The sequence below is a fragment of the Scyliorhinus canicula genome, chromosome 4 (assembly GCF_902713615.1).
Source record: "Scyliorhinus canicula chromosome 4, sScyCan1.1, whole genome shotgun sequence".
NCBI classification, from domain to species: Eukaryota; Metazoa; Chordata; class Chondrichthyes; order Carcharhiniformes; family Scyliorhinidae; genus Scyliorhinus; species Scyliorhinus canicula.
The window spans coordinates 91962925-91987732 of record NC_052149.1 but is presented as its reverse complement, the minus strand read 5'-3'; the positions used below and the strand labels follow the sequence as shown (position 1 = coordinate 91987732).

General features: G+C 45.1%; 1 protein-coding gene across 4 annotated transcripts in view; it reads right to left on the bottom strand.

Moving 5' to 3' along the window:
- The window catches only part of kif14 (kinesin family member 14), a 160753-nt gene that overhangs the window by 79528 nt on the left and 56417 nt on the right, over positions 1-24808 (bottom strand). For all 4 annotated transcript variants that reach the window (XM_038794811.1, XM_038794813.1, XM_038794815.1 and 1 more), the window contains exons 15-18: positions 22010-22112; positions 18231-18388; positions 3205-3352; positions 1742-1891 (exon numbers count right to left, since the gene is read on the bottom strand). In XM_038794811.1, coding sequence (XP_038650739.1) covers positions 1742-1891; positions 3205-3352; positions 18231-18388; positions 22010-22112 — 559 coding nt within the window. The remainder of the gene's footprint in view (positions 1-1741; positions 1892-3204; positions 3353-18230; positions 18389-22009; positions 22113-24808) is intronic.

Sequence of the window (24808 nt, the reverse complement as noted above, 5' to 3'; positions counted from 1 at the left end):
TGAACGCCTCAGACCTGGCCTTCAGTAGGGAGTGAATCTACCGATTAAACCACGCACCACCACAAACTTCATCAGCAAATGTGTAGAAGATGGCGTGCAAAAGAAGGTAGTACGTACATTTCCCCTACGGTGAAACCACAGTTTAATCGGTAGGGGAAATGTACGTACTACCTTCTTTCGCGCCATCTTCTACACATTTGCTGATGAAGTCTGTGACAGTGGCATACTCGTTTAGGTTGGCCGTTGAGTTCTTGAATATGGACCAGCCCACTGACTCCAAGCATACACATGGGAACTTTCCTGTTGCCTCGCACCGCATTGCATGACCTTATTAACTGGATTCTCCCGCTTAAGTTTCTGCTTGTATGCCCGGAGAAGGAGCACCATCTTATGGTCCAATTTTCTGAAGTGCGGTTGGGGGATGGATCAGTAGACACCCTTGATGGTTGTGCAGCAGTGGTACATATAAAACCTATATTACAAAAGTGATTACACTTTAAAAGTATGTAATCGGCTGTACAGTGACTTAGGATGCAGTCAGATTGCGAAAGGCGCTATGTAAATGGAAATTGTTCTTCGTAGCAGAGCATTAACCAAGGGGGCAACCGTGACCCACCTCCCTTTCACTTTTGTCGAGTCTCTCTTGCCTTTCTTTCAAGCAGTGGATTTAAGGGAAGGGAAAGAAAGATGGATTTTTATTTTGGGTAGAGGGAGAGAGATGCGTCAGGGAGCAAAGGATCTACACCCAATCTAGTGACTTATTTGCTTTTCAGTGTGTTGCCGACATCTTTTCATTCAAATTTGAAGCTGTTTTAATCCAACCTGACTGCTAAATATTGCACCTCTTGTCACTATCTCAGATGCTTCTTAGGTCTCTTCCTTCCTTAGCTATGCACATGATCTTTGATTCTTTCAAGTTTCTGTCAATATCTTCACTGGGATAAGTGCTACATGTTTTGTTACCTGTGTGGTAGGTAACATGTGCTACTCAATCCTTGGTTAATGATGAGGTCTTCTGAATCTCGATGAAGACTCAAACTCGTCCAGTAGCAACAAAAGGTTTATTGAGTAACTATAACAATAATTGCACGAGTTCTTTACTTTAACTTTGATATTAGTGATAAGGTTAACAAGAGCTAACTACAGTAACTATATGTAACTCCATTAGCCATCTGAACTTATCTGATACTGCCCTGGTCACAGTGCACCCAAGAGAGATTCACCTAATTGATTCACCTTATGCCCTACTGTTGCAGCGAAAGTAATGCTTTATTGACATGCTGCAAATTCCCAATTACACCTCAATTATCGGATTTAATTGTGCATCGAAGAACTTATTTACTTGCAGCATATGTCACCCAATTTGTCTCACCAGAGTGGAGGAGAAAAAGATTAACTTATTAAATACAAACTACAAATGAATTTCTGAATGGAAGAATTTTTTTTAAAAACCAAATCTTACCAAGTGATACAAATCACAAGTGGTTCAAGTTGCAAGCCTGCCAGATTTGTACCACAGATTAATATTTGCTACCAACAACAACAAATCTTGATGCAATGGATCAATGTACTAACATTATTACAACCCGAACAGGTGCCGGAGTGTGGCGACTGGGGGGTTTTCACAGTAACTTCATTGTAGTGTTAATGTAAGCCTACTTGTGACACTAATAAAAATTATTATTGAAGGTAAGGCTGTAAACTGCTTGACCTATCAAATAGTTTCTTGATATCACTGTACCTGGCTGGTGGCTAAGGTCTCCAGCTCCAGACGTTTCCTATTCACTGCCACCTTTTGTTCAAGTTGTCTATTTACTTTAATTTCTTGGTTAAGTTGATTCTTTATATTCTGGAGCTCCTCAATTTCTTTCTTTTTTTGGCTTTCCTTCACCTGAACCATTAAAATAAGAGATTATATGCTTTAACCTTCATACAATGAAACAAAGCGAACAGCATTATTTCTCAAATAGGAAGACATCAAAATATGTCAATAACGAATTCTTGCATGAACAGGAAGAACCAAGACATATGTCTGACTTGCCCACAGCACTGCACTGCTGCTCACTCTCACAACAGCTATAGTACATCATAGCAATAAATGATCTATGGCAGTGTTTTCATGGCTGTTCCATTGAGTGCCAAACTGTTTAAGCTTCAATGTGTCACCCTTTTTTTCCCCTACACCCTCAATAAGACAATGACCATGTGATCATTTTCATACAGATGTTTTCTCTGCATAAAGTAATTGATGAAATAATATTGCTTTTCAGTAAGATAGATCATATAAAGCGAAACTTTCTGGGTTGGATTCTCCGCTGTCGGAATTCTCAGTTATGCCGACAGCACACCCACATCCGGGTATTTCCCAATGGCTTGGTGGTGTCCACAATGGGGAACCCCATTGGCTAGCTGGAGGGATGGAAAATCCCGTTGCTGACAGCGTGCACCGCACCAGAAAACTGGTGCAACGGGACAGAGAATCCCGCCCTCTATTATTTTGTGACATGAATTGCTATTATGGGCAAAAGTTGTTCATTTTTGCTATTTAATATTAATTATGGGGCTGTTTAGCTCACTGGGCTAATTACTGGCTTTGAAGGCAGACCAAGGCAAGCTGGCAGCAAGGTTCGATTCCCGTAACAGCCTCCCCGAACAGACGCCGGAATGTGGCGACTAGGGGCTTTTCACAATAACTTCATTGAGGCCTAACTCGTGACAATAAGCGATTTTCATTTCAGTTTTAATTTTCAATTACAAACATCATGTTGACAAAAACGTCAAAATGCATTTTACTGCTATATTAAAAATTGGATACAACTGCCATCAGCATAGAACACTGCTAAAATAAATTATGGTTAAATGTGAAACAGTGCTTCATTAAGCTTCCCAGTAAAACTAAAACGATCTCGTCTTTATTATCCTCACACCCCTGGGTCCAGTAGAATACACAGCCCCTCATACTTCACAACTCACTTCATGCACAAGCCAGCAAGGCATCAAACAGCAAAAAAAAGCAAAGAAGGGAGGCATAAGAAAAGTAATTCAGCACATCTTACAGCCAAGTTCAGTAGACAGTTCTTACTGTGCATTCTCTACATGAATAGAATGTTTGAACTGAACAGGTCAGCAGCAGTTTGCAAGTTGCTGACAGCAATCAATATTAATAAACAGCAACTCATATTAGAATACATAAAAAGAGATTACCAATTCCTTTTCTAGTTCTTTTATTTTATTCTCATACAGTGATTTTTGACAAGATAGCTCCTTCTGAGCTATTTGCTTAGCAACTTGGATACCCTGCATCATTTCCTTCTTGGCTTGCAAACGCGCCTCTTCAATTTCAAATTGAAGTCTGCCAAAATAAAAGAAAAAATAAGAGGTAGAGATGAAAACAGAGGACCTAGAGATATCAAATTTTTCCCTAAGATGATTGGTTGAAACAGTAACTCAGTCCCCATTTCTCAGGATGTGTCAATATTTCCATGTATACCAGTACCCTTATGAATCACATATTAATTCTATAGCACAGAAAGAATTAATTCAGTCCACAGCAGTTGCTAAATCTCTAAAAAATCCATCCATTAAGTGGAATTCATCGGACCTTTCCTCGTACTATTAGACTTTGAAAAGCTCTTGTGGATTCTGCTTCCACCACTGTTTCTGATAGTGTAGTCCACATTCTACCAATCCTCAGCTTTTAAAAAAATCTTCTCTCCTTTCCCTAGATTCTTGAATTGTTCGTAATTTATACTCTCATTACTGACTCCCCAATTTACCTCATTCAAATCCCTCAGATTTCTGCCCAATCTTTTCCTAACCTTTCTTCCAATGAAAAAAGCCAATATCTGCAGTGTTTTCTCAGAGGGAAACTAATGACAGAAGTTGGTAATTGTTTGGGAGGTAGGAAATTGTAAGGATAAAGGAAATATTCTCTGATGGGAGGAATGTGGCTATTAGCATTTCCTAGAAAGCTGTACACAGACTTGACCTTTAATATACATATTCATGACTTGAAGGAACAGAGCACAGCACATCCAAGCTTGCATTATAAAAGAGGCACACAGATCAAGCAAATGGGCATAATTGACAGACGGAATTCAATGCGAGGTGTGCGAGGCCAACCATTTTAGGTAAAAGAATGACAAACTTGAATACTTCTTTATTGTTAAGACAAATAATTTAGGTATCCACTTACACAAATAACAAAAGGTTCATACACAAGTATGGGCAGCATGGTAGTTAGCATAAATGCTTCACAGCTCCAGGGTCCCAGGTTCGATTCCCGGCTGGGTCACTGTCTGTGTGGAGTCTGCACGTCCTCCCCGTGTGTGCGTGGGTTTCCTCCGGGTGCTCCGGTTTCCTCCCACAGTCCAAAGATGTGCGGGTTAGGTGGATTGGCCATGCTAAATTGCCCGTAGTGTAAGGTTAATGGGGGGATTGTTGGATTACGGGTATAGGGTGGATACGTGGGTTTGAGTAGGGTGATCATTGCTCGGCACAACATCGAGGGCTGAAGGGCCTGTTCTGTGCTGTACTGTTCTATGTTCTAAGTACAACCCGTAATCAAATATGGAATAAACGCAAAATACTGTGGATGCTGGAACTCTGAAGTAAAAATAGAAAACGCTGGAAAGAGTCAGCAAGTTTGCCAGCATCTGGAGAGCAAAACAGTTCATTGTCAGGACTGGAGAGGGGCAGTTGTTGAACTCAATGCCAAGTCCAGAGATGTTGAACTCAATGCTGAGTCCAGACCAACTTTACAGCATGAACCCGGATTCTTGTTGCTCGTGAGAATAGCGTGAATCTGGTTAATAGGCTTGAGCAGGTTGATATTAAAAAGGATGATTTACTGGAAATGTTGAAAAGCATCAAGATAGACAAGTCTCTTGGGCCAGATGGGATATACCCAAGGTTACTCTGGGAAGCGATGATCTTTACAGGGAAATCTGGCTGTCTGGATACAGAATTGACTGGCCGAAGGAAGACAGCGAATGGTAGTGGATGGAAAGTATTCCGCCTCGAGGTCGGTGACCAGTGGTGTCCCGCAGGGTCTGTTCTGGGACCTCTGCTCTTTGTGGGTTTTTATAAGTAACTTTGAAGAGGAAGTGAAAGGGTGGGTTAGTAAGTTTGCCGATGACATGAAGGTTGGTGGAGTTGTAGCTATTGCAGGTTACAACAGGACATTGACAGGATGCAGAACTGGGCTGAGAAATGACAGATGAAGCTCAACCTAGATAAATGTGAAGTGATTTATTTTGGAAGGTCGAATTTGAATGCTAAATACAGGGTTAAAGGCAGGATTCTTGGACGTGCGGAGGAACAGGGGCATCTTGGGGTTCACGTACAAAACTATCCAGCCGTTGCGGCAAGTGCTCCTCAAACAGCCCCAGCATCACTGTTGTGCATTTCCCAGAACATCTGTTCCCAATGTATGCTCCTCAGCACCTGTCTAAGAGCAATATAATTTCCCCTCCCCCAATTAAATACCTTCCCATACTGTGTGTTCCTTTCCCTCTCCATGACTATGGTAAAGGTCAAGGGTGTTGTGGTCACTGTCACCAAAATGCTCTCCCACCTAAACATCTGACACCTGACCTGGTTCGTTGCCAAGCACCAAATACAATATGGCTTTCCCCCCTTGTCGGTCTATCTCCATATTGAGTCAGGAATCCACCTGACAAAATCTGCTCCATCCAAACCATTTGCACTCAGGAAGTTCCAGTCAATATTAGGGAAGTTGAAGTCACCATGACAACAACTCTGTTACACCTGCACTTTTCCAAGATCTGCCCCCCAATCTGTTCCTCCATCTCTCTCCTGCTATTGGGGGATCTATAGAAAACTCCCAATAAAGTGACTTTCTTGTTTCTGAATTCCATCCATATTGACTCAGTAGACTAACCCTCATCGACTACCTCCTTTTCTGCAGCTGTGATGCACTCTCTAATTAACAGTGCCACTCCCCCTTCTCTTTTACCTCCCTCTCTATTCTTCTTAAAACATCTAAACGCCGGAACATCTAACAACATTTCCTGCCCCTGTGAAATCCATATCTCCGTCATGGCCTCAACATCGGAGTTCCAAGTACTGCTCCATGCTTGAAGTTCATCTCCCTTATTCCTGATACTCCTTTCATTGAAACCGACACACTTTAACCCATCCCACTGAGTGCAACTTTGCCCTATCAACCATCTATCCTTCCTCACAGACTCGCTGCATACTATTTCTGCATGTTCAACAGCTACCTATCCTCTGATCCGTAGCTCTGGTTCCCATTCCTCTGCCAAATTAGTATAAACCCTTTCGAAGAGCTCCAGCAAACCTCCCACCCAGGATATTGGTGCCCCTCCAGTTTAGGTGCAACCCGTTCTTCATGTACAGGACCCACCTTCCCCAGAAGATACCCCAATGATCTACATATCTAAAGCCTTCCCTCCTGAACCAGCCCTGTAGCCACCCGCTCTCTGTTCCTTGCCTCACTAGCACGTGGCACCGGTAGCAATCCTGAGACTACTACTGTGTTTGTTCTGCTCTTTAGCTTCCAACCCAACTCCCGAAAATCACTTTTTAGATCCTCATCCCTTTTCTTAGCTATGTCATTGGTGCTAATGTGCACCACGACTTCTGGTTCCTCATCTCCCCCATAAGAATCTTGTAGACTCCATCAGAGATATCCCTGACCCTAGCACCCGGGAGGCAACATGCCTTCCAGGAACCTCGTTTGCGACCACAGAATCTCCTATCCGTTCCCCTAAGCATTGAGTCTCCTATCACTATCGCATTACTATTCTCCCCCTTCCCTTCTAAGCCACAGAGCCAGGCTCAGCGTCAAAGACATGGTCGTTATGGTGCCCCCTCCCCCTCAACTTTGCCCTATCAACTGTCGATCCTCCCTCACAGACTTTGTGTACTATTTTCCCCTGGTAGGTGTCACAGAACGGCCACAGAGGATCCCTGCACGGTTTGCCCATTCCCTTTCCTTCCCTTGACTGTAACCCAGCTACTCTTGTCCTGAACCTTGGGTGTGGCTACCTCCCTGTAACGCCTCTCTATCACCCCCTCTTCCTCCCGGATGATTTGAAGTTCATCTAGCTCCAGTTCCCTAACGCAGTCTCCGAGGAGTTGGAGTTGGGTGCACTTCCCGCAGGTGTAGTCAGTGGGGACAATAATGGTGTCCCTTACCTCTTAGGGTTGTGGGGGTGATACCCACACAGACATCGGGAGAATGTGCAAATTCCACACAGAAAGTGACCTGGGGCCAGGATCGAACCTGGGTCCTCAGCGCAGTGAGGCAGCAGTGCTAGCCACTGTGCCACCATGCCACCCTTAAAATGGGAAACATCTAATGTTTCTGCCCGGTTTTGAACCGGGGACCTTCATGTATAAGGCAAATGTGCTAACCACTACACTACAGAAGCAACATCTATGAGTGGTTCTACACAACATGAATTGGCCAATGGTTGGGGGATTTGCTACAACCAGTTTTCAGCAAGTTTTCCACATACACGATGAAGGAATCCGTCACATTTGCAAGGACCATATAGAACTTGCATATTGACAGCAATACCATGCAAATGTGCTCATCTGACATTGCTACCTGTGGTAAAATGGACAGCAGCTCAAATTTTGGACGCAATATAAAATTGGACACTCTTGATATAAAATGTCCAATTTTTAATTTAATCAGTCAACTCCAGGACTGGTCTGAAGGGAATTCAAACTTGGTCAAGTTAGACTACACTGAACACATAAACTGCCAGGTCATGGGTGGGCCTGTCCAGTCAATCAGATAATTAGTCCTATTTATATGGATTATTGGTTTGGGTTACCCAGATAAAGTTAGACATTCTGGCACCCAGTATTCCCACCATTACCACATATGGAGAGAGGTTACGTGCAAACAATACTCCTAGGAATGTATCCCTGGGGTTGGGTTCCCGGTGTCCTAGAGAGTAGTAATCAGCAACACCATTGGATATTGCAACCCTCACCACGAGACTTCATTGGCTGAGGGCCAGAGAACTTTCAGGCAAGGCGAGAAGAGGGGTATAAAGATCGACCGCCAGGACCCGCTCTAGCGAAGACTCACAGAGGTAGCCGAGACGATTGGACAACGGAATGGAAGAGACGGAAGGAAGCAGTGTGCGAGACCCACCTTCGCAGACGAAGGCCTTGAGGAATCAAGACTTAGAGAATCGGACCTATAGCTTGACTGAGTCTATCGGCTTGGGTAGTATTAAGAATCTTGGGATTGAGGGCAACTGTTTAATAAATAAATTTGGTTTAATCATACACTTGTATTTGTACTTTGTGCATCTCGCAAAAAAAAAGACACCTGGGTAAAACATTCGAGTAATAAACTGGTCAAATGTCTGAGGTTTTACAGACAACATATTCGCCAGTGTCCCGGTTAAGCAAGCCATAGATATTTGCACTGCAGCTGTATATCATAACTTTCTAGACCCGCTGCCGTGTGTGAAACAGTATTTATTGAACTTATGAACTCAGCAATTCGCAGTTGAGTTCAGCTTTAACAATATCAAGTATGCCCAAATAGAATTCAGTTTTAACAATATCAAGTATGCCCAAATAGATGATGTTGCCATGGGATCCCCTCTAGGCCCTGCTCTCGCAAAACATCTTTGTTGAGTTCCATGGGAAATGCATCTTCAAAAGGAATGACACAACCTCCTACCCCTTTCATGCTCCAATATGTGGTCGATATGTTTACTATATTTGAATCCGCAGCTAAATGCAAGAAATTCCTTACACACCTTAATGAGTTCCATCCTGCACTCAAATTCACCTTTGAAATGAAGCAGTCAAATGAGCTCCCTTTCGTTGATGTGCAAATTGAGAAATCTGCCAGTGGGTTCTCGACTACCACCTACTGCAAACCTACTTGCATTGGTCAATATACTTGCTGGGACTCTTATAGTTCCACATACTGTAAGATTGGCCTTATCGGCAACCTCGTAAAATGCCATTTGCTCACCATGCAAGCTTGATGCTGAAATAGGGCGCTTCAAAGTTATCCTGCAAGATGATGGCGACCCTGATCAGATCATTGTCCTTGGTATATCACATATTTGGTCCCTCATATTCTGTTGAATTAAAATAGAAGGATGTCGACTTCCGATGGTGGCCATGAGGGAGTAGGTCGCACATTTGGTGGCTCCCGCTCGTGCTTTAGACATAGAATAGAACAGTACAGCACAGAACAGGCCCTTCGGCCCTCAATGTTGTGCCGAGCCATGATCACCCTACTCAAACCCACGTATCCACCCTATACCCGTAACCCAACAACCTCCCCCTTAACCCTACTTTTATTAGGACACTACGGGCAATTTAGCATGGCCAATCCACCTAACCCGCACATCTTTGGACTGTGGGAGGAAACCGGAGCACCCGGAGGAAACCCACGCACACAGGGGGAGGACGTGCAGACTCCACACAGACAGTGACCCAGCCGGGAATCGAACCTGGGACCCTGAAGCTGTGAAGCATTTATGCTAACCACCTGCTGCCCAGTTTCTGGACCGACTTTTTTCAGAATTTTGTTTGAGCGGTCGGTGGTGGATGGGACTGTGAGGAGGAATCCCACCTAGCATGCGGAGACACGGTACAGAAGTGGACGCAAGGGAAGGAAGAACTGAATCGAGCAGCCACGTGTAGATTCTGCAGCAAAGGAAAGCATGGCAGATCTGCAGAGTACTGGCTTGGCGGCCCAGTGGACACTGAACCAGCTGGTGGAGTTTATTCGGGAGGGCTTTGCCAAGCAAAAATAGGAATGCCTGGACCCGATCAAGGAGTTGATCACTCGAGTGGAGCAGAAACAGGATGCCCACGATTGGGCAGTCCAGAAGGTGGAGGCAACGGTGGCTGAGCATGAGGAACACAGAAAAGGCTGCAAGACAAGGTGGAGGACCTAGAGACGAGGTCCCGCCGGCAGAACTTGAGGATTGTTGGCCTCCCTGAGGGATGCAAGGGAACGGACGCAAGGGCTTATGTGGCGGATGTGCTCGAGAAGTTAATGGGCGACGGGTCGCTTTCTAGACCCCTGGAAGTGGACAGAGCACACAGAACGCTTGCGAGGTCGCCGCGGGTGAATGAGCCATCAAGGACTATGGTGATACGAATGCACAGATTTCGGAATAAGGAACAGATTTTGCGTTGGGACAAGCAGAAACGGAGCAGAAAGTGAGAGAATAACATTTTGCGCATTTACCAAGATCTGGGGGTCCGGACATGGCCAAAAGAGTGGGTTTCAACTGGGTGAAATAGACCCTTTTCAGGAGGAATGTGAAGTTTGGACTACTTTATCCAGCTCGTTTATGGGTCACCTATGAAGAGCGACAATTTTATTTTGAGTCGCCAGATGAAGCAATAGACTATGTGAACAGCAACGGTCTAGATAAAGACAAAGGTGATTGATCTTTGCTGTAGGGACTCTGCTAAAATTGTTCTGACTCACACACTGCATGAGAAATACCTTTTGTATCTTTTTTGTGTTGTTGCTAAGTTTTGTGAGTTAACTTTATATTGGTGGGAGATGGGTGGGTGAATCTTTGATGTTTTTTCTTTGGGTGTGTTTGGGCAGAAATGTGCCTTTTGAATAGATACGTCCGAGCTTTTGGGGGGGGGGGGGGGGGGGGGGGGGGGGAGAGGGGGGGGAAGAGAACCAGCAGGGAATCAAACCTGGGACCCTGGCGCTGTGAAACCATAGTGCTATCCACTTGTGCTACCTTGCTCGGGAGAAGGAAGAGAAGGCAGAGATGTATAGGTTGGTCGTGGAAATACTTCAGGTAGTCAAGAGGTATGCGAAGGCCCGGGAGGTAGAATTACTGAAGGAACGACGGAGGTTACAGGTGGAACTTGGCTGGTTATCTACGGGGAAGGCAGTGGAGCAGTTGAGGAAGGCGAGGGGGACGATATACAAGTATGGAGAGAAGGCTAGTAGAATGCTTGCGCACCAACTCAGGAAAAGGGAGACAGCCAGGGAGAATGAAGGACAGATGAGGGATCCCAATCTTGGACCCAGCAGGGGTCAACGGGGTGTTTAAGGAGTTTTACAGCAGGCTATACGAGTCGGATCCCCCAGCTGGAGTGGAAAGAATGAGGCAATTTCTGGGAGTGCTGGAGTTCCCAAAGGTGGACAAAGGGTTGGAAAAAAGGGCTAGGAATCCCGATCAGCATTGAAGAAATAGCAGATAGACTGGAGGCCATGCAGTCGGGCAAGGCCCCGGGACCAGATGGTTACCCAGTGGAATTTTATAAAAAGTTCTCGGAGATGCTGGGCCCACTGCTGGTGAGGATGTTTAATGAGGCAAGGGAGAGGGGTGTTCTTCCCCCGACAATGTCACAGGCCTCGATTTCACTGATCCTGAAGCGGGAGAAGGACCCCGAGCTATGCGGGTCTTACAGGCCGATCTCCCTGTTGAATGTTGATGCCACACTGTTAGCTGAAATCTTGTCCTCAAGGATAGAAGACTGTGTCCCGGAGGTGATAGGCGAAGACCAGACGGGGTTTGTTAAGGGTAGGCAGTTAACAGCCAACATTAGAAGGCTCTTGAATGTAATCATGATGCCCCCAGAGGGAAAGGAAGTGGAGGTAGTGGTCGCAATGGATGCAGAGAAGGCCTTTGACTGGGTGGAATGGAACTATCTATGAGAGGTATTGGGGCCGTTTGGGTTTGGTCGGGGTTTCATCGACTGGGTCAGGCTGCTGTACCAGGCACCAGAGGCGAATGTTCAAACGAACTGGCTGATGTCGAGATAATCTAGGCTGCACCGGGGGACTAGGCAGGGATGCCGCCTCTCTCCGTTGCTGTTCGCTCTGGCCATTGAGCCACTGGCTATGGTGTTAAGAGCTTCCAGGGGCTGGTCCGGGTGGGGTGAGCACAGGTTCTCACTATACGCCGACGACCTACTCCTGTATGTTTCCGACCCGCGAAAGGGGATGGGAGAGATCATGAGGATTTTAGGGGAATTTTTGGGGAATTTGGCCGTTTCTCAGGGTACAAATTGAACATGGGGAAAAGAGAGATGTTTAAGATCCAGGCAAGGGGGCAGGAGAGGAGACTGGGAGAGCTGCCGTGCAAAGTGGTGGGAGGTAGCTTCCGTTATTTAGGGATTAAAGTGTCACAAGACTGGGGGCTGTTACAGAAACTAAACTTGACCCGGTTAGTGGAACAAATGAAAGACTTCCGAAGGTGGGATATGCTCCCGTTATCACTGGCGGGGAGGGTACAGACAGTGAAAATGACGGTCCTCCCGAGATTCCTGTTTGTTTCTCAGTGCCAAATTTAAATCAAATTTAAATAAAATAAGCAAACATAATCAACGCACCCCCCCCCCCCCCCCCCCCCCCCCCCCCCCCCCCCCCCCCCCCCCCCCCCCTCCGGTTGCGGCTGCTACTGTCCCAGTACCCTATCGTTGAGCCAGAAAGTCGAGGAAAGGTTGCCACCGTTTAAAGAACCCTTGCACCGATCCTCTCAGGGCGAATTTGACCTTCTCAAGCTTAATGAAGCCCGCCATGTCATTGATCCAGGTCTCCACGCTTGGGGGCCTCGCGTCCTTCCATTGTAGCAAAATCCTTCGCCGGGCTACTAGGGACGCAAAGGCCAGCACACCGGCCTCTTTCGCCTCCTGCACTCCCGGCTCTACCCCAACCCCAAAGATCACGAGTCCCCATCCTGGCTTGACCCTGGATCCCACCACCCTTGACACCATCCTCGCCACCCCCTTCCAGAACTCCTCCAATGCCGGGCATGCCCAGAACATATGGGCATGGTTCGCTGGACTCCCCGAGCACCTGGCACACCTATCTTCACCCCCAAAGAACCTACTCATCCTCATCCCAGTCATGTGGGCCCTATGCAGCACCTTGAATTGAATGAGGCTAAGCCGCGCACACGAGGAGGAAGAATTTACCCTCTCCAGGGCATCAGACCATGTCCCGTCTTCGATCTGTTCCCCCAGTTCCCCCTCCCACTTCGTTTTCAGCAGCTCTACTGATGCCCCTTCCACCTCCTGCATAAGCTTGTAGATATCGGATACCTTCCCCTCCCCGACCCAGACCCCCGAGCGCACCCTGTCACTCACCTCCCTCATGGGGAGCGCAGGGAATCCCTCCACCTGCCGTCTAGCAAATGCCTTTACCTGCAGATATCTAAACATGTTTCCCGGCGGGAGCCCACATTTCTCCTCCAACTCCCCCAGGCTCGCAAACCTTCCGTCGATAAACAGGTCCCTCAGCTGTCTAATGCCCACTCTATACCATCCCTGAAATCCCCCATCCATGTTCCCCGGGACGAACCTATGGTTCCCCCTTAATGGAGCCTCCGTCGAGCCCCCCACTTCTCCCCATGTCGCCTCCACTGCCCCCAAATCTTGAGGGTAGCCGCCACCACCGGACTCGTGGTATACCTCGTGGGAGGGAGCGGCCACGGCGCCGTTACCAGGGCCCCCAGGCTTGTATCCCCACAGGACGCTCTCTCCATCTGTTTCCATGCTGCCCCCTCCCCCTCCATCACCCACTTACGCACCATCGACACGTTGGCCACCCAGTAGTACCCCGAGAGGTTGGGCAACGCCAGCCCGCCCCCCCATCTCTACTCCGCTCCAAGAAGACCCTCTTCACCCTCGGGGTGCCATGCGCCCAAACAAATCTCATGATGCTGCTGGTCACCCTTTTAAAAAAGGCCCTAGGGATAAAGATGGGCAAGCACTGGAAGAGGAACAAGAACCTCGGGAGAACCGTCATTTTGACGGATTGCACTCTGCCCGCCAGCGATAGCGGCACCATGTCCCACCTTTTAAATTCCTCCTCCATCTGTTCCACTAGTCTGGTGAAGTTAAGCTTATGAAGAGCCCCCCAAATCCTGGCCACCTGCACCCCCAGGTACCTGAAACTCTTCACTGCCCTCCTGAAGGGGAGCCTCCCAATTTTCTCCTCCTGATCTCCAGGGTGCACTACAAATACCTCGCTCTTTCCTAAGTTTAGCTTATAGCCCGAGAAGCCCCCAAATTCCGCTAACAGCTCCATCACCCCCGGCATTCCCCCCTCTGGGTCCGCCACATATAACAGCAGGTCGTCCGCATACAGCGATACCCGGTGCTCCTCCCCACCCCGCACCAGACCCCTCCACTTCCCTGACTCCCTCAACACCATGGCCAGCGGTGCAATCACCAGTGCAAAGAGCAGGGGGGACAGGGGACACCCCTGCCTGGTCCCACGATAGAGCCTAAAATACTCAGATCTCCTTCCATTTGTGACTACACTCGCCATCGTCGCCGCGTAAAGCAGCCTCACCCATTTGATGAATCCCTCCCCAAATCCAAACCTCTCCAGCACCTCCCACAGGTACCCCCACTCAACTCTATCAAACGCTTTCTCTGCGTCCAGCGCCACCACTATCTCCGCCTCCCCCTCCACTGCCGGCATCATGATAACATTGAGCAGTCTCCGCACACTCGTGTTGAGCTGCCGCCCCTTGACAAATCCTGTCTGATCTTCATGAATTACCTCTGGCACACAATCCTCTATCCTGGTAGCCAGGATCTTCGCCAGCAACTTGGCGTCTACGTTAAGGAGCGAGATAGGCCTATATGATCTGCACTGCAAGGGGTCCTTATCCCGTTTTAGGATCAAAGAGACCAAAGGCCTTTTTCAAGCGGGTAAATAAGGTGATCTCGGTTTTGTTTGGGCGGGTAAAACCCCACGAGTGAAGACGGTGATGCTGGAGCGGGGCCAGGGGTGGGTGGGCTGGCGCTGCCGAACTTTAGCAACTATTCCTAGGCGGCAAATATAGCCATGATTAGGAAGTGGGTAGTGGGGGAAGGGTCGGTGTGGGAGTGAATAGAAGCAGCATCTTGTAAGGACACAAGTTTTGGGGCATTGGTCACGGCACCTCTGCCGTTCCCGCTGGCCCGGTACTCCCCTAGCCCGGTGGTAGTGGCGGCCCCGAGAGTCTGGGAGCAGTGGAGGAAACATGTGAGAGCGGAGGCAGCATCAGTTTGGGCTCCAATCTGTAGCAACCATTGGTTTGCCCCAGGGAGACTAGATGGAGGGTTTCGGGGATGGCAGAGAGCAGGGATTGGGAGGATGGGAGATTTGTTTATAGATGAATGCTTCCCCGGTTTGAGGGAGTTAGAGGAGAAGTTTGAGTTGACGGGAGAGAATGGATTTAGGTATCTGCAGATTCAGGACTTCTTGTGAAGGCAGCTTCCAACCTTCCCATTCCTACCGCCACGGGGGATATACATGATAGGGTAATACCTAGAGTATGGGTGGGAGAGGGGAAGGTCTCAGGTATCTATAAAGAACTCATGGAGTCAGAGGAAATACAGACTGAGGAGCTAAAGCACAAATGGGAGAATGAGTTAGGGGGAGAGATAGAGGCAGGTCTATGGGCAGAGTCATTAAGCAGGGTCAACACGTCCACATCTTGCGCCAGGCTCAGCCTGATACAATTTAAGGTCGTTCACCGGGCACACATGGCGGTGGCCCGGATGACCAAGTTTTTTGGGATAGAAGACAGGTGTGCAAGGTGTGCGGGAGGGCCAGTGAACCATGTTCACATGTTTTGTGCATGCTCGATGCTTTGGGGACTTTGGCAGGGGTTTGCAGATGTCGTCCACGGTGTTAAAAACAAGGGTGGCACCGAGTCCAGAGGTGGCGATTTTTGGAGTGTCAGAGGACCCGGGAGTTCAAGGGGCGAGAGAGGCCGACGTCTTGGCCTTTGCCTCCTTGGTCGCCAGAGATGGATACTTTTAGCATGGAGGAACTCAAAGCCCCCGAAATCAGAGACCTGGGTCAATGACATGGCAGGCTTCTTCAGTCTTGAGAAAATCAAGTTCTTCCTAAGAGGGTCAACGCCAGGGTTCGTCTAGAGGTGGCAGCCATTTGTCGACTTATTTAGAAAAAATTAACTGTCAGCAGAGAGGGGGGGGGGGGGGGGGGGGGGGGGGGGTAGATGGTCCTTTCACTATGTTTATAGTTGTTTGTATATGGTTTACTGCTACGGTCACAAATCACAAATGCCGTAATAAAATATTTTACAAAACAAACATTTAAGGATGTTTGAAAGTACGAGGTTGGAACCTCCGTTTTTTCTTTATTCTTCCATGTGATGTGGGAGACTCTGGTAAGACCTGCATATGTTGCCCATCCCCAATTGAATGGCTAGGCTATTTCAGAGGGCAGTTAAGAGTCAACTATATTGCTGTGGGTCTGGAGTCACACGTTGGTCAGACCAGGTAAGAATGGGGATTTCCTTCCCCAAAGGACACAAGCGAACCAGGTGCGTTTTTATGACAACAGATGATGGTTGCCACGATCATCATCACTGAGACTAGCTACATGTTCCAGGTTTTTATTCATCAAATTTAAATTCCACCAGCTGCCAATGGTGAGATTTGAACCAGATCCCTAGAACATTTCTAATGAAAGGTCAACAACAAAATATTCACTCTGTTTCTCTCTATAGATGCTGCCTGACCTGCTGAATTTTATTTTGTTATTTTTCCTTAAAGCATTAACCTGGGCCTCTGGATTACTAGCCCAGTGACAGAACCACTACGCCACTGTCTGCTATTTATTATCCAATGTCCCTCAGGATTCCAGAATGCATGCTATCTGCATGAGGTAAATATTCAACTGGAGTTCAACTAATCTTTCCAGTATCAATTCCTTTTCTATTGTTTTCCTGTTTCATCTCCTCTTGCACTCTTTCATTTCAATATGTCCCATTATGTACTATTAAATTATGAGAATGGTTATATTCAAACTCTGCCCAACTTCACATTTATTACATGAAGTAAAATTCACGTCGTAGAGAATTAAAGATAAAAACCACCAATAAAACAAATAAAAGCAAAATATCAGAAGAAAGCAAGCTGTAGTGACAAGGCTACATGCAACATATTGTATTGCCCTTGCTCCAATCACCTAAATAAACACGTGGACAGATAAATAAATAGTTACACAATTTGGAAGTCAACCGGAAAAAAAAATTGGAAACTCACCACTTTAAAAAGATAATCTTACTTGCTCATATCTCATCCATTAAAGATAGAAAACTGAAATGTTGAAGGAATTTGGTGTTCAACATCACATTTTAAATAATTTGACATATTTTTCAAATTACAAAATTATTTTCCTTCATTTCTAACTCACATTTTCAATTATTTTACATGGAACCCAATATAAATTATCTGGAATATTGATTGTAAAATGCTACTATAACACAGTATTTCAAAACAAGCCCCATTGTTTCAAATTTTTGTTGAAAATAAAATCACAGCAAGGAGAAAATGTTATGGGACAAAATAAATGCAGTGCTCCAGCACTAATTTGCACAACCACATATTAGATCAAGAAGGTTCATCAGCTCAGTTGACTAGATGGCTAGAATATGGTTCAGAATAACATCAACAGCATGGATTTGATTCCCGTTCCAGCTGAGGTAGACCCAAGATCTGCCTCCTTGCCCTGCTTGAAGAGTAGAAGACAGTGGCTAGCCACCACAGAAAAAAGAAACAGCCAAGAAAACGATTCAGGAAGAAACATCAGCAGACAAAGTGCAACCTGCATGTGGGGACAGCACACATGAATGAATGTATTGGTCCGAGCATTGACAAGGGAGCATAGCCTCATCTAGTGGCAGTAGTTATAAAAGTCCAGAAGCTACAAAGAAGCAAATTCGATGAGTGTTATATCTGTATTTTAAAAAAAAATACAAACCATAATATTGACAGCTCTACAATATGGTGTACACTTACATCCAGGTGCTTTTCATCTGAAAAATTGTAAATCATAAAGTGAAAAATTAAGTCACAAAATGCATGAGAGCAAGTGACTGTTTTTGAAATTGGGTTAATCGATTGGATTTGTTTATTGTCACGTGTACCGTGGTACAGTGAAAGTATTGTTCAGCGTACAGTTCAGACAGATCATTCCATACATGAAAAAAAAACATAGGGCAAACATAAAATACACAATGTAAATACATAGACAAGCATTGGGTGAAGAATACAGGAGTGTAGTACTAACTGAGCAGTGAAGGTGTGTGAAGAGATCAGATCAGTCCATAAGAGGGTCGTTTAGGAGTCAGGCAACAGTGGGGAGAAGCTGTTTTGAATCTGTTAGTGCATTTCACAGACTTTTGTATCGTCTGCCCCGAAGGACGATTTAATAGATTTAAAATAGTTATCAGCATATATTTTACCTTGCCTGTTGAGCTTGCAAAAGTTCATTTTTTGCAAATTCAAAACCTTTGGGACCCTCTCCAAGCAGTGCACTCCCAGATGATGCTCGTCCACACTGGACCTCCAGAGGATGGTTAAATTTAAAGTAATGATCACCACCCATAATCACTCTGTCCCCCTATAAAGATACAACATAGATTTTTAATTGTAGCAAACATAAAAATCACGGATTTACTAACTTTCTAACATGAATATTGAACAAATTCCCCAGGTCTATCTAATATATTCTATGTAGATTCTCTCCCGCCTCTCACCATCACTTCTCCTTTATCGAAGACACAACTTCTCTTTTTCAAGGAATACATTTACAAACTACTCTGAAGCATCCCAGTACTGCTATGTTTGAGCTGGTTTCCAGGAAAAGAACGGAGGAGATATTTCAGGAAGAGCTGGCACCTCTGCAATAGGCCAAAGGCCCTCCTCTTGTGAACGTTTTATAATTTTAATTCAACAAAGTTGGTCGGATCAATGTGGATTGACATTCCTTCATTCCCCTCTTAAGTAAAACATGTCACCAATGCTGGAAATTCCACCTTCCATCAGGGGTTTATCAATGTAGAGAAACCTAGAAAAATCAACAATCTCCCATAACTCACGAAAACCCACTCCAAATTAACATTTGCTTAATTATGAGATTTTAACAATCAGTTTTCACGGGTTGGGGGGGGTTCCACCCCACCGATGCCACACTTTAGTCGATTACCTGAGCAGGAACGTCTCCTCACAGATCGGGGAGTCCCACCCCCCACTTTTTCAAGCCCCCCGCCCCCGCCCCTAACCTTCCATGGACTCCTGGAACCCCTCCCCCTCACATGGGTCCGACCACTGGCAGTTCCAATTTGACACCCAGGCACCATGGCACAGCTAGCCTGGCACCCTGGCAGTTCCCCAAGCACCTTGGCAGTGCCAGGCTGTCCAGTTGGCAATGCCAAAGTGCCCAAGTACCACACTGCCTTGTCCTGTCCCTGACCACCCTGGTGTCCCTAACAGCCTGTGAGACCACCCCCCTCCACCACCAAGATGCTGGCATGTCTGGTCAAAGCTTTTGAAAACTGTGCTAAATAACGCCCTGTCAAGGTCTCACAGGGATGGCCGTTGACACCCAGGCACGAGGTGAATGCGGCATCCAGGTATTTAAATGAGCCTAATGGCGAGATCCAGATCGCGCCGGGCAAAGAGAGTCGGGTGACTTGCCATAGGCCCGGCGCCCGGTGGGGAGACAGATTTTGGGCACTCGGGGGATTCACCCATTGTGCAGGGATCAATGAGGTGGCTGAAGCGCGCCCCATGACTAATTATCCATTGTACAAACATTTAAGCACTTAATTACCCAATTGATTAAAAGTATTAGGTGGCAACAAATGTGATATTTTTCTCTCTCAAAACAGCTGCTGAAAAGACAGGGACTTATGGTCACAGCTTTTCATTTTGCACTCATCAGGACAAACAGAAGAAAAGAATATTTTAAATTACCTCACTCCATTAAGTCTGTAGTATACATTGTTGTGATTGTTTGAAATTTGGCATTCTGACATTTGCCCTGAGTACAGGACAAAGAGCCCCGATCAGTGCACGACAAAAAGTTTCAGCAACATGTCTCGATTTTCAGCAATATTTAATCTTTGTGCTACCAAGCAATTCTTTATGAAACAGCTTTATCTAATTTGCCTGTCAAATACGTACCAGATCTAATTGGAGAGAAAAGCATCCCCTTTACAAGGGTAGGGTTTCAAACTCTGTGCCAAGAGAGCTTTTTTTTTTTTAAAAAAAAGGAGACTAATGCTGGTCTTAGGTTCACCTAATCAGGAAATACACAATCATTTTTACATCCACAAATGCACAGAAAGATACCTCAATGGTTTTTCTGACCAGTAAATACAGACTGAAGAAGAAAGAGACAACACTCAATGACTTGCGTTTTCAAGATTACTAAACATCAATGTGTGCTGCACAGAACTGGCACCACGGTGTTACTGAATGAAGCTCATCATTCAATGGCCTAATGTGCCGATATCCAACCTTTTAATTGGAACAGCTTCTTCAAGATTAATTTACTGAACGGATCGCAGTCTGTAATAATCCAGTGGAGTGCAGCAGACAATCAACCGTATGGCCCCGAGCCTGCTCCACGATTCAATACAATGATGATCGATCACCTAACTCAACTCCACTCTCCCGCCCACTCCCCATAAGCAGCGATTTTGAGACACCAACAATCTATTGAGCTCAGCCTATAATATACTCAACAACGGAGGATCCACAATCTTCTGGGATAAAGAGAATCCCAAAGAATCACAATCCTCGGAGTGAAGAAATTTCCCCTCATCTCAGTCGTAATGGTTTTTTTAATAATAATCTTTATCAGTGCCACACGTAGGCTTACATTAACACTGCAATGAAGTTACTGTGAAAATCCCTTAGTAGCCACACTCCGACGACTGTTCAGGTACGCTGAATTCAGAATGTCCAATTCCCCCAACAAAAGCACCGTCTTTCAGGATCTGTGGGAGGAAACCGGAGCACCCAAAGGAAACCCACACAGACACGGGGAGAACGTGCATACTCCGCACATAGTGACCAAGCCTGGAATTGAACCCGGATCCCTGGTGCTGTGAAGCAACAGTACTAACCACTGTGCTACTGTGCCGCCCGGAGTTGCAATGGTTGATCCTTTATCTTGAGACCGCATCCCCTATATTCTAGATTCCTCAGACAGATGTATGTAGAATAGTTTAAACTTTGCATAAAGTAGACCAAAGAACCTATTCCCGATACCATGAACCAGCATCTGACAACTTGGACAATTGAAGGACTGGATTAGCAAAACATTGAGACATGAAAAATCCTTACTATTTCAATGGTCTGGTCAGTTTATATTGAACAACAAATCCACTGCCTCTCGCAGCAAGCTTGTACCTACTGTATGCTCTAGCACACAAGCTCTAGTAGGTAGAATTGTTATTATGGTACTAAACTAGCATTCCAGAAGTGGACAGTTCAAATCCCACCCAGGCAAATTGTGAAATAGAACTTGGAATATTGGTAATTTATGGATTAGCACCAGGAAAATATTCTAAAGTCATAAAAAACACAGGAGGTTAATATCTCTTTCAGGAAGGGAACCTGCCACCCCTACAAATGTCCAGCCGACTCATGAATCCAGTCCAATAACTGTTTGGCATTAATGCCCTCTGTCAATTACTATCTTAATTGTAATATCAAACTGGCATATCAGCAATGGCTGAGAATCAGAACAGAATATGCATTGCCCAAACAACCCCACAAAATTCTCCTCACTGACATCTTGGTAAAGAATGTCCTAAAAACCAGTCATGCAAGAGCTCAACAACATATTCAGCCAGCCTCCCATACTCTCTCATCACTCTCCTGACTGTGGCTTGTCGGAAGAATAGACCTTTGAGAGGTGGCACAGGTAAGCGGGTCCTGCGGGTTCTTAAATGTCTCCACATGCAATGGAGTCTCTTGGCTACAGGTCAAAAAACATGACAACCCACTCAACACTCATGTTCCACTTCTGAATCAGTATGATTCCTTGTTGACTGAAAATGGCTGGCTCAAGACATCCCATTACTTTGAAAAATAAGGAAGGTTGCAAGGTCTACTTAAAAACAAACAGCAACTATATGTCCCGAATGATATATGCATAATATATGGGAATATGTCTTACAAAAATCACATTATTGGATTGACAGATTAGACTGCATTAGGAGTAACTTACGTGATGTAGCACCATTGATTCGTCTATAAGGTTTCCATTGACATAAGTATTTGCATCTCCTAATGGAGCAATACTAACTGTACCATTTTGGTTTTGTATGACACTGCAAATAAAAATGAAAGGAACATTTCAATAAAAGGATTACACATTTCATCCATTTTGATGACCATAAAATATTTTAAAAGTTATAATTTTACATCTCAAAATCAATTTATTTTCCAGTTTTTGCGATCATTGCCATGATTTTTTCCTACCCTTCCAAATACTCCCTCTAAAATTGAACACCTCAAGCTATGTACACAAGTCGTCATACAGCCACGAGTGGAAATAGCCCAGGCAGTCCCAATCACAACTTATAGATATATTTAATACAAAATCACAGTTGCAAGAGTCGCTCGACAGAATTTGAAGCAGAAGCCTTGCATCACACATAACTGCACTCACAATAGCTTAAATGATCTAGCTATAACTTGATATAAAACCATCTACAAAAGTAAACAACCAAAATTGCCGCAAACACGATGGGCCTTAACTTCTGATAGAGTGGCAATTGAGTCGGAATGCCACTCTGCTTAGGATGTTCTTACTTGAAAATACAACCAATCCTATCTCGCCCAACTTTCTGACTCAGACTGGGCGAGATCTGGACAGTGCAAGTGTGTCCCCAAGGCCCAACTTTGAGGATTTTGGAGTCAAAGCCATATCCCCTTTTTATGGCATCAGCTGCCATAAACCAGGTAAAGGTTGTTGACAAGGTAAATATATAAGGTAAGTAGGTAGGATTTGGCTGGTGGTGATAAGAGAGTCCCATGGAGAGGAATGTCCCGTGGGAGCTGGTGAAAGAGTCCCGTTGTGGGGGGAGGGGGTGTCAACATGGGTCTAACATTTGAGTAACTATTGATGCAACACAGTCAGAACCACCCAAAGTGTGCGATTTGAAATTCACAATTTATGGATGGTTTCCAATGCAGAGCAATTCAACTTCACGTGGGAAATCTTCACTTCCCAAGCAATTGCCTGCAATCCTTACCTGGGAACTTCAGTTAGTGGAGTACCCCCAGATATGACCCCCTGGAGTTTGGAGATTAGGGCCCAATAGGTTCTTATACTCAAAAACAATTTCCATGGAAAAGTGCACTCCATTATTTAGATTGTCATAATTCATATTTACTCACAGGAGATTCCTTTCGCGATTGATTCCACAAAGATATTCCATGAATCAACCATAAATATTCCAGAACATTAACAGATATTAAAAGTTAGGAGACAAGCATTCAACATGCTTACATATTTTACGATGCAAGTAGCAAACAAGAATCTTCAATAGTTTTCTTCAGAGATGTTGCTAATTGTATTAGGTGGAAAGGAGCTCTAACCTTCAAATAACTCCACCTCTTCCAATACTGAAAACCAGAACTCAAGGAATGCCTGAAACATTCTCCTGAGGTACTGCTCAGGCTCTAGTCAGCAAGCTGAAAGCTGTTCTCTCAGAAATTAACCCCAATTTAATTCTATGCCCGAGAAAAGCAAATACTAACAAAATTGGGATCCAGGTTAACCCAAAAAGGTAGATGTTTCCATCCATCCAACTGCCTGCCACCTCTAGGATTGGTCATTCTCACTGGGGACCAAGCCAATGGATACTAATAAAGGTATGGAGCAGAGGGGAGATGAGAATGGAAAGGTGGGAATAAAGGAATCTCAATTATTTGGGAAATGGACGCAGACTATGGAGGTCATCAGTCTCCTTCCTGCCCAAGCTCCATTTTATTATTTCCCTTGCCCACTGCTCAATACCCTTGAGCCCTTTCCACCCTTATCAGCACCTTGACTCTGTTTTCCCTTACCCACTTGTCTATCTGCCGTTGCTCCATCTTTCCCTACACCCTTCACTGCTTTCCTCTTTACTCTTGCTTTCCTTCGCTTCCCCATAACCTGCTCTTATTTATTCCTCCTCATATCTGGATTCTAAGCCTGTAAAATGACTAGTTAAAAGTATTTATTTTAAATGCTCCCCTATTTGTGCCTTGGTGCTCATTTTTCCCTCCGCCAAAAGTGAGTTTATCAAAGTTATGTAAAATCAATGATTGCAAATGACAAAGACAGTATGACAACTGCAACCATGGCATAAAACAAGCACTGCCGAGCAGGAAATGTGCGGCAATGTGGGGCCTTAATGGATAAAATAGAGATTAAAGCAAATTATAATGATACAGATTATTGAATTGTCACCCCAAAAACTGCAAGTAATATTGCCCGAAAGGAACAAAAATAAAATATCAGGCTTTTTGCCAGGCAGTACACTGAGGCCAACAGAATCATGCACGGTTAACCTCTCCTGCTAAATTTAACACTTAAATCATCAACAACTCCATGAACCACACTGGTTTTAAAAATAAGTTTTCAGCTTGCTCAGCAAAAACAGCAAAACAAACTATATCATGATATAGTGACTCATATGTATCTTTATTATAGTACAAAATGTATACTCAACTAAAAGAGAGCATTTAAGGTTAAGTAAAAGCATTTTACTGCATGGATATGTGTTTTAACCTCTTAAAATTTAACGGTTATTTCAAATTAATACATTTTGTTCCAAATCTTCTGAGTGGCAATGTTCATGGCGAGTCTAAAAACTCCCATAATGCTGATGGGTCAAATAGCCTCCTTCTGCTCTTATTCTATTTCAAAACTACACAAAAACATTAAATTCTCATTTATTTCTTTGCTATTTATATGATCCATTTGCAAATGATCTACTGTTTGCCCAGGTAATAATAATCACTGTAATCCATAGCA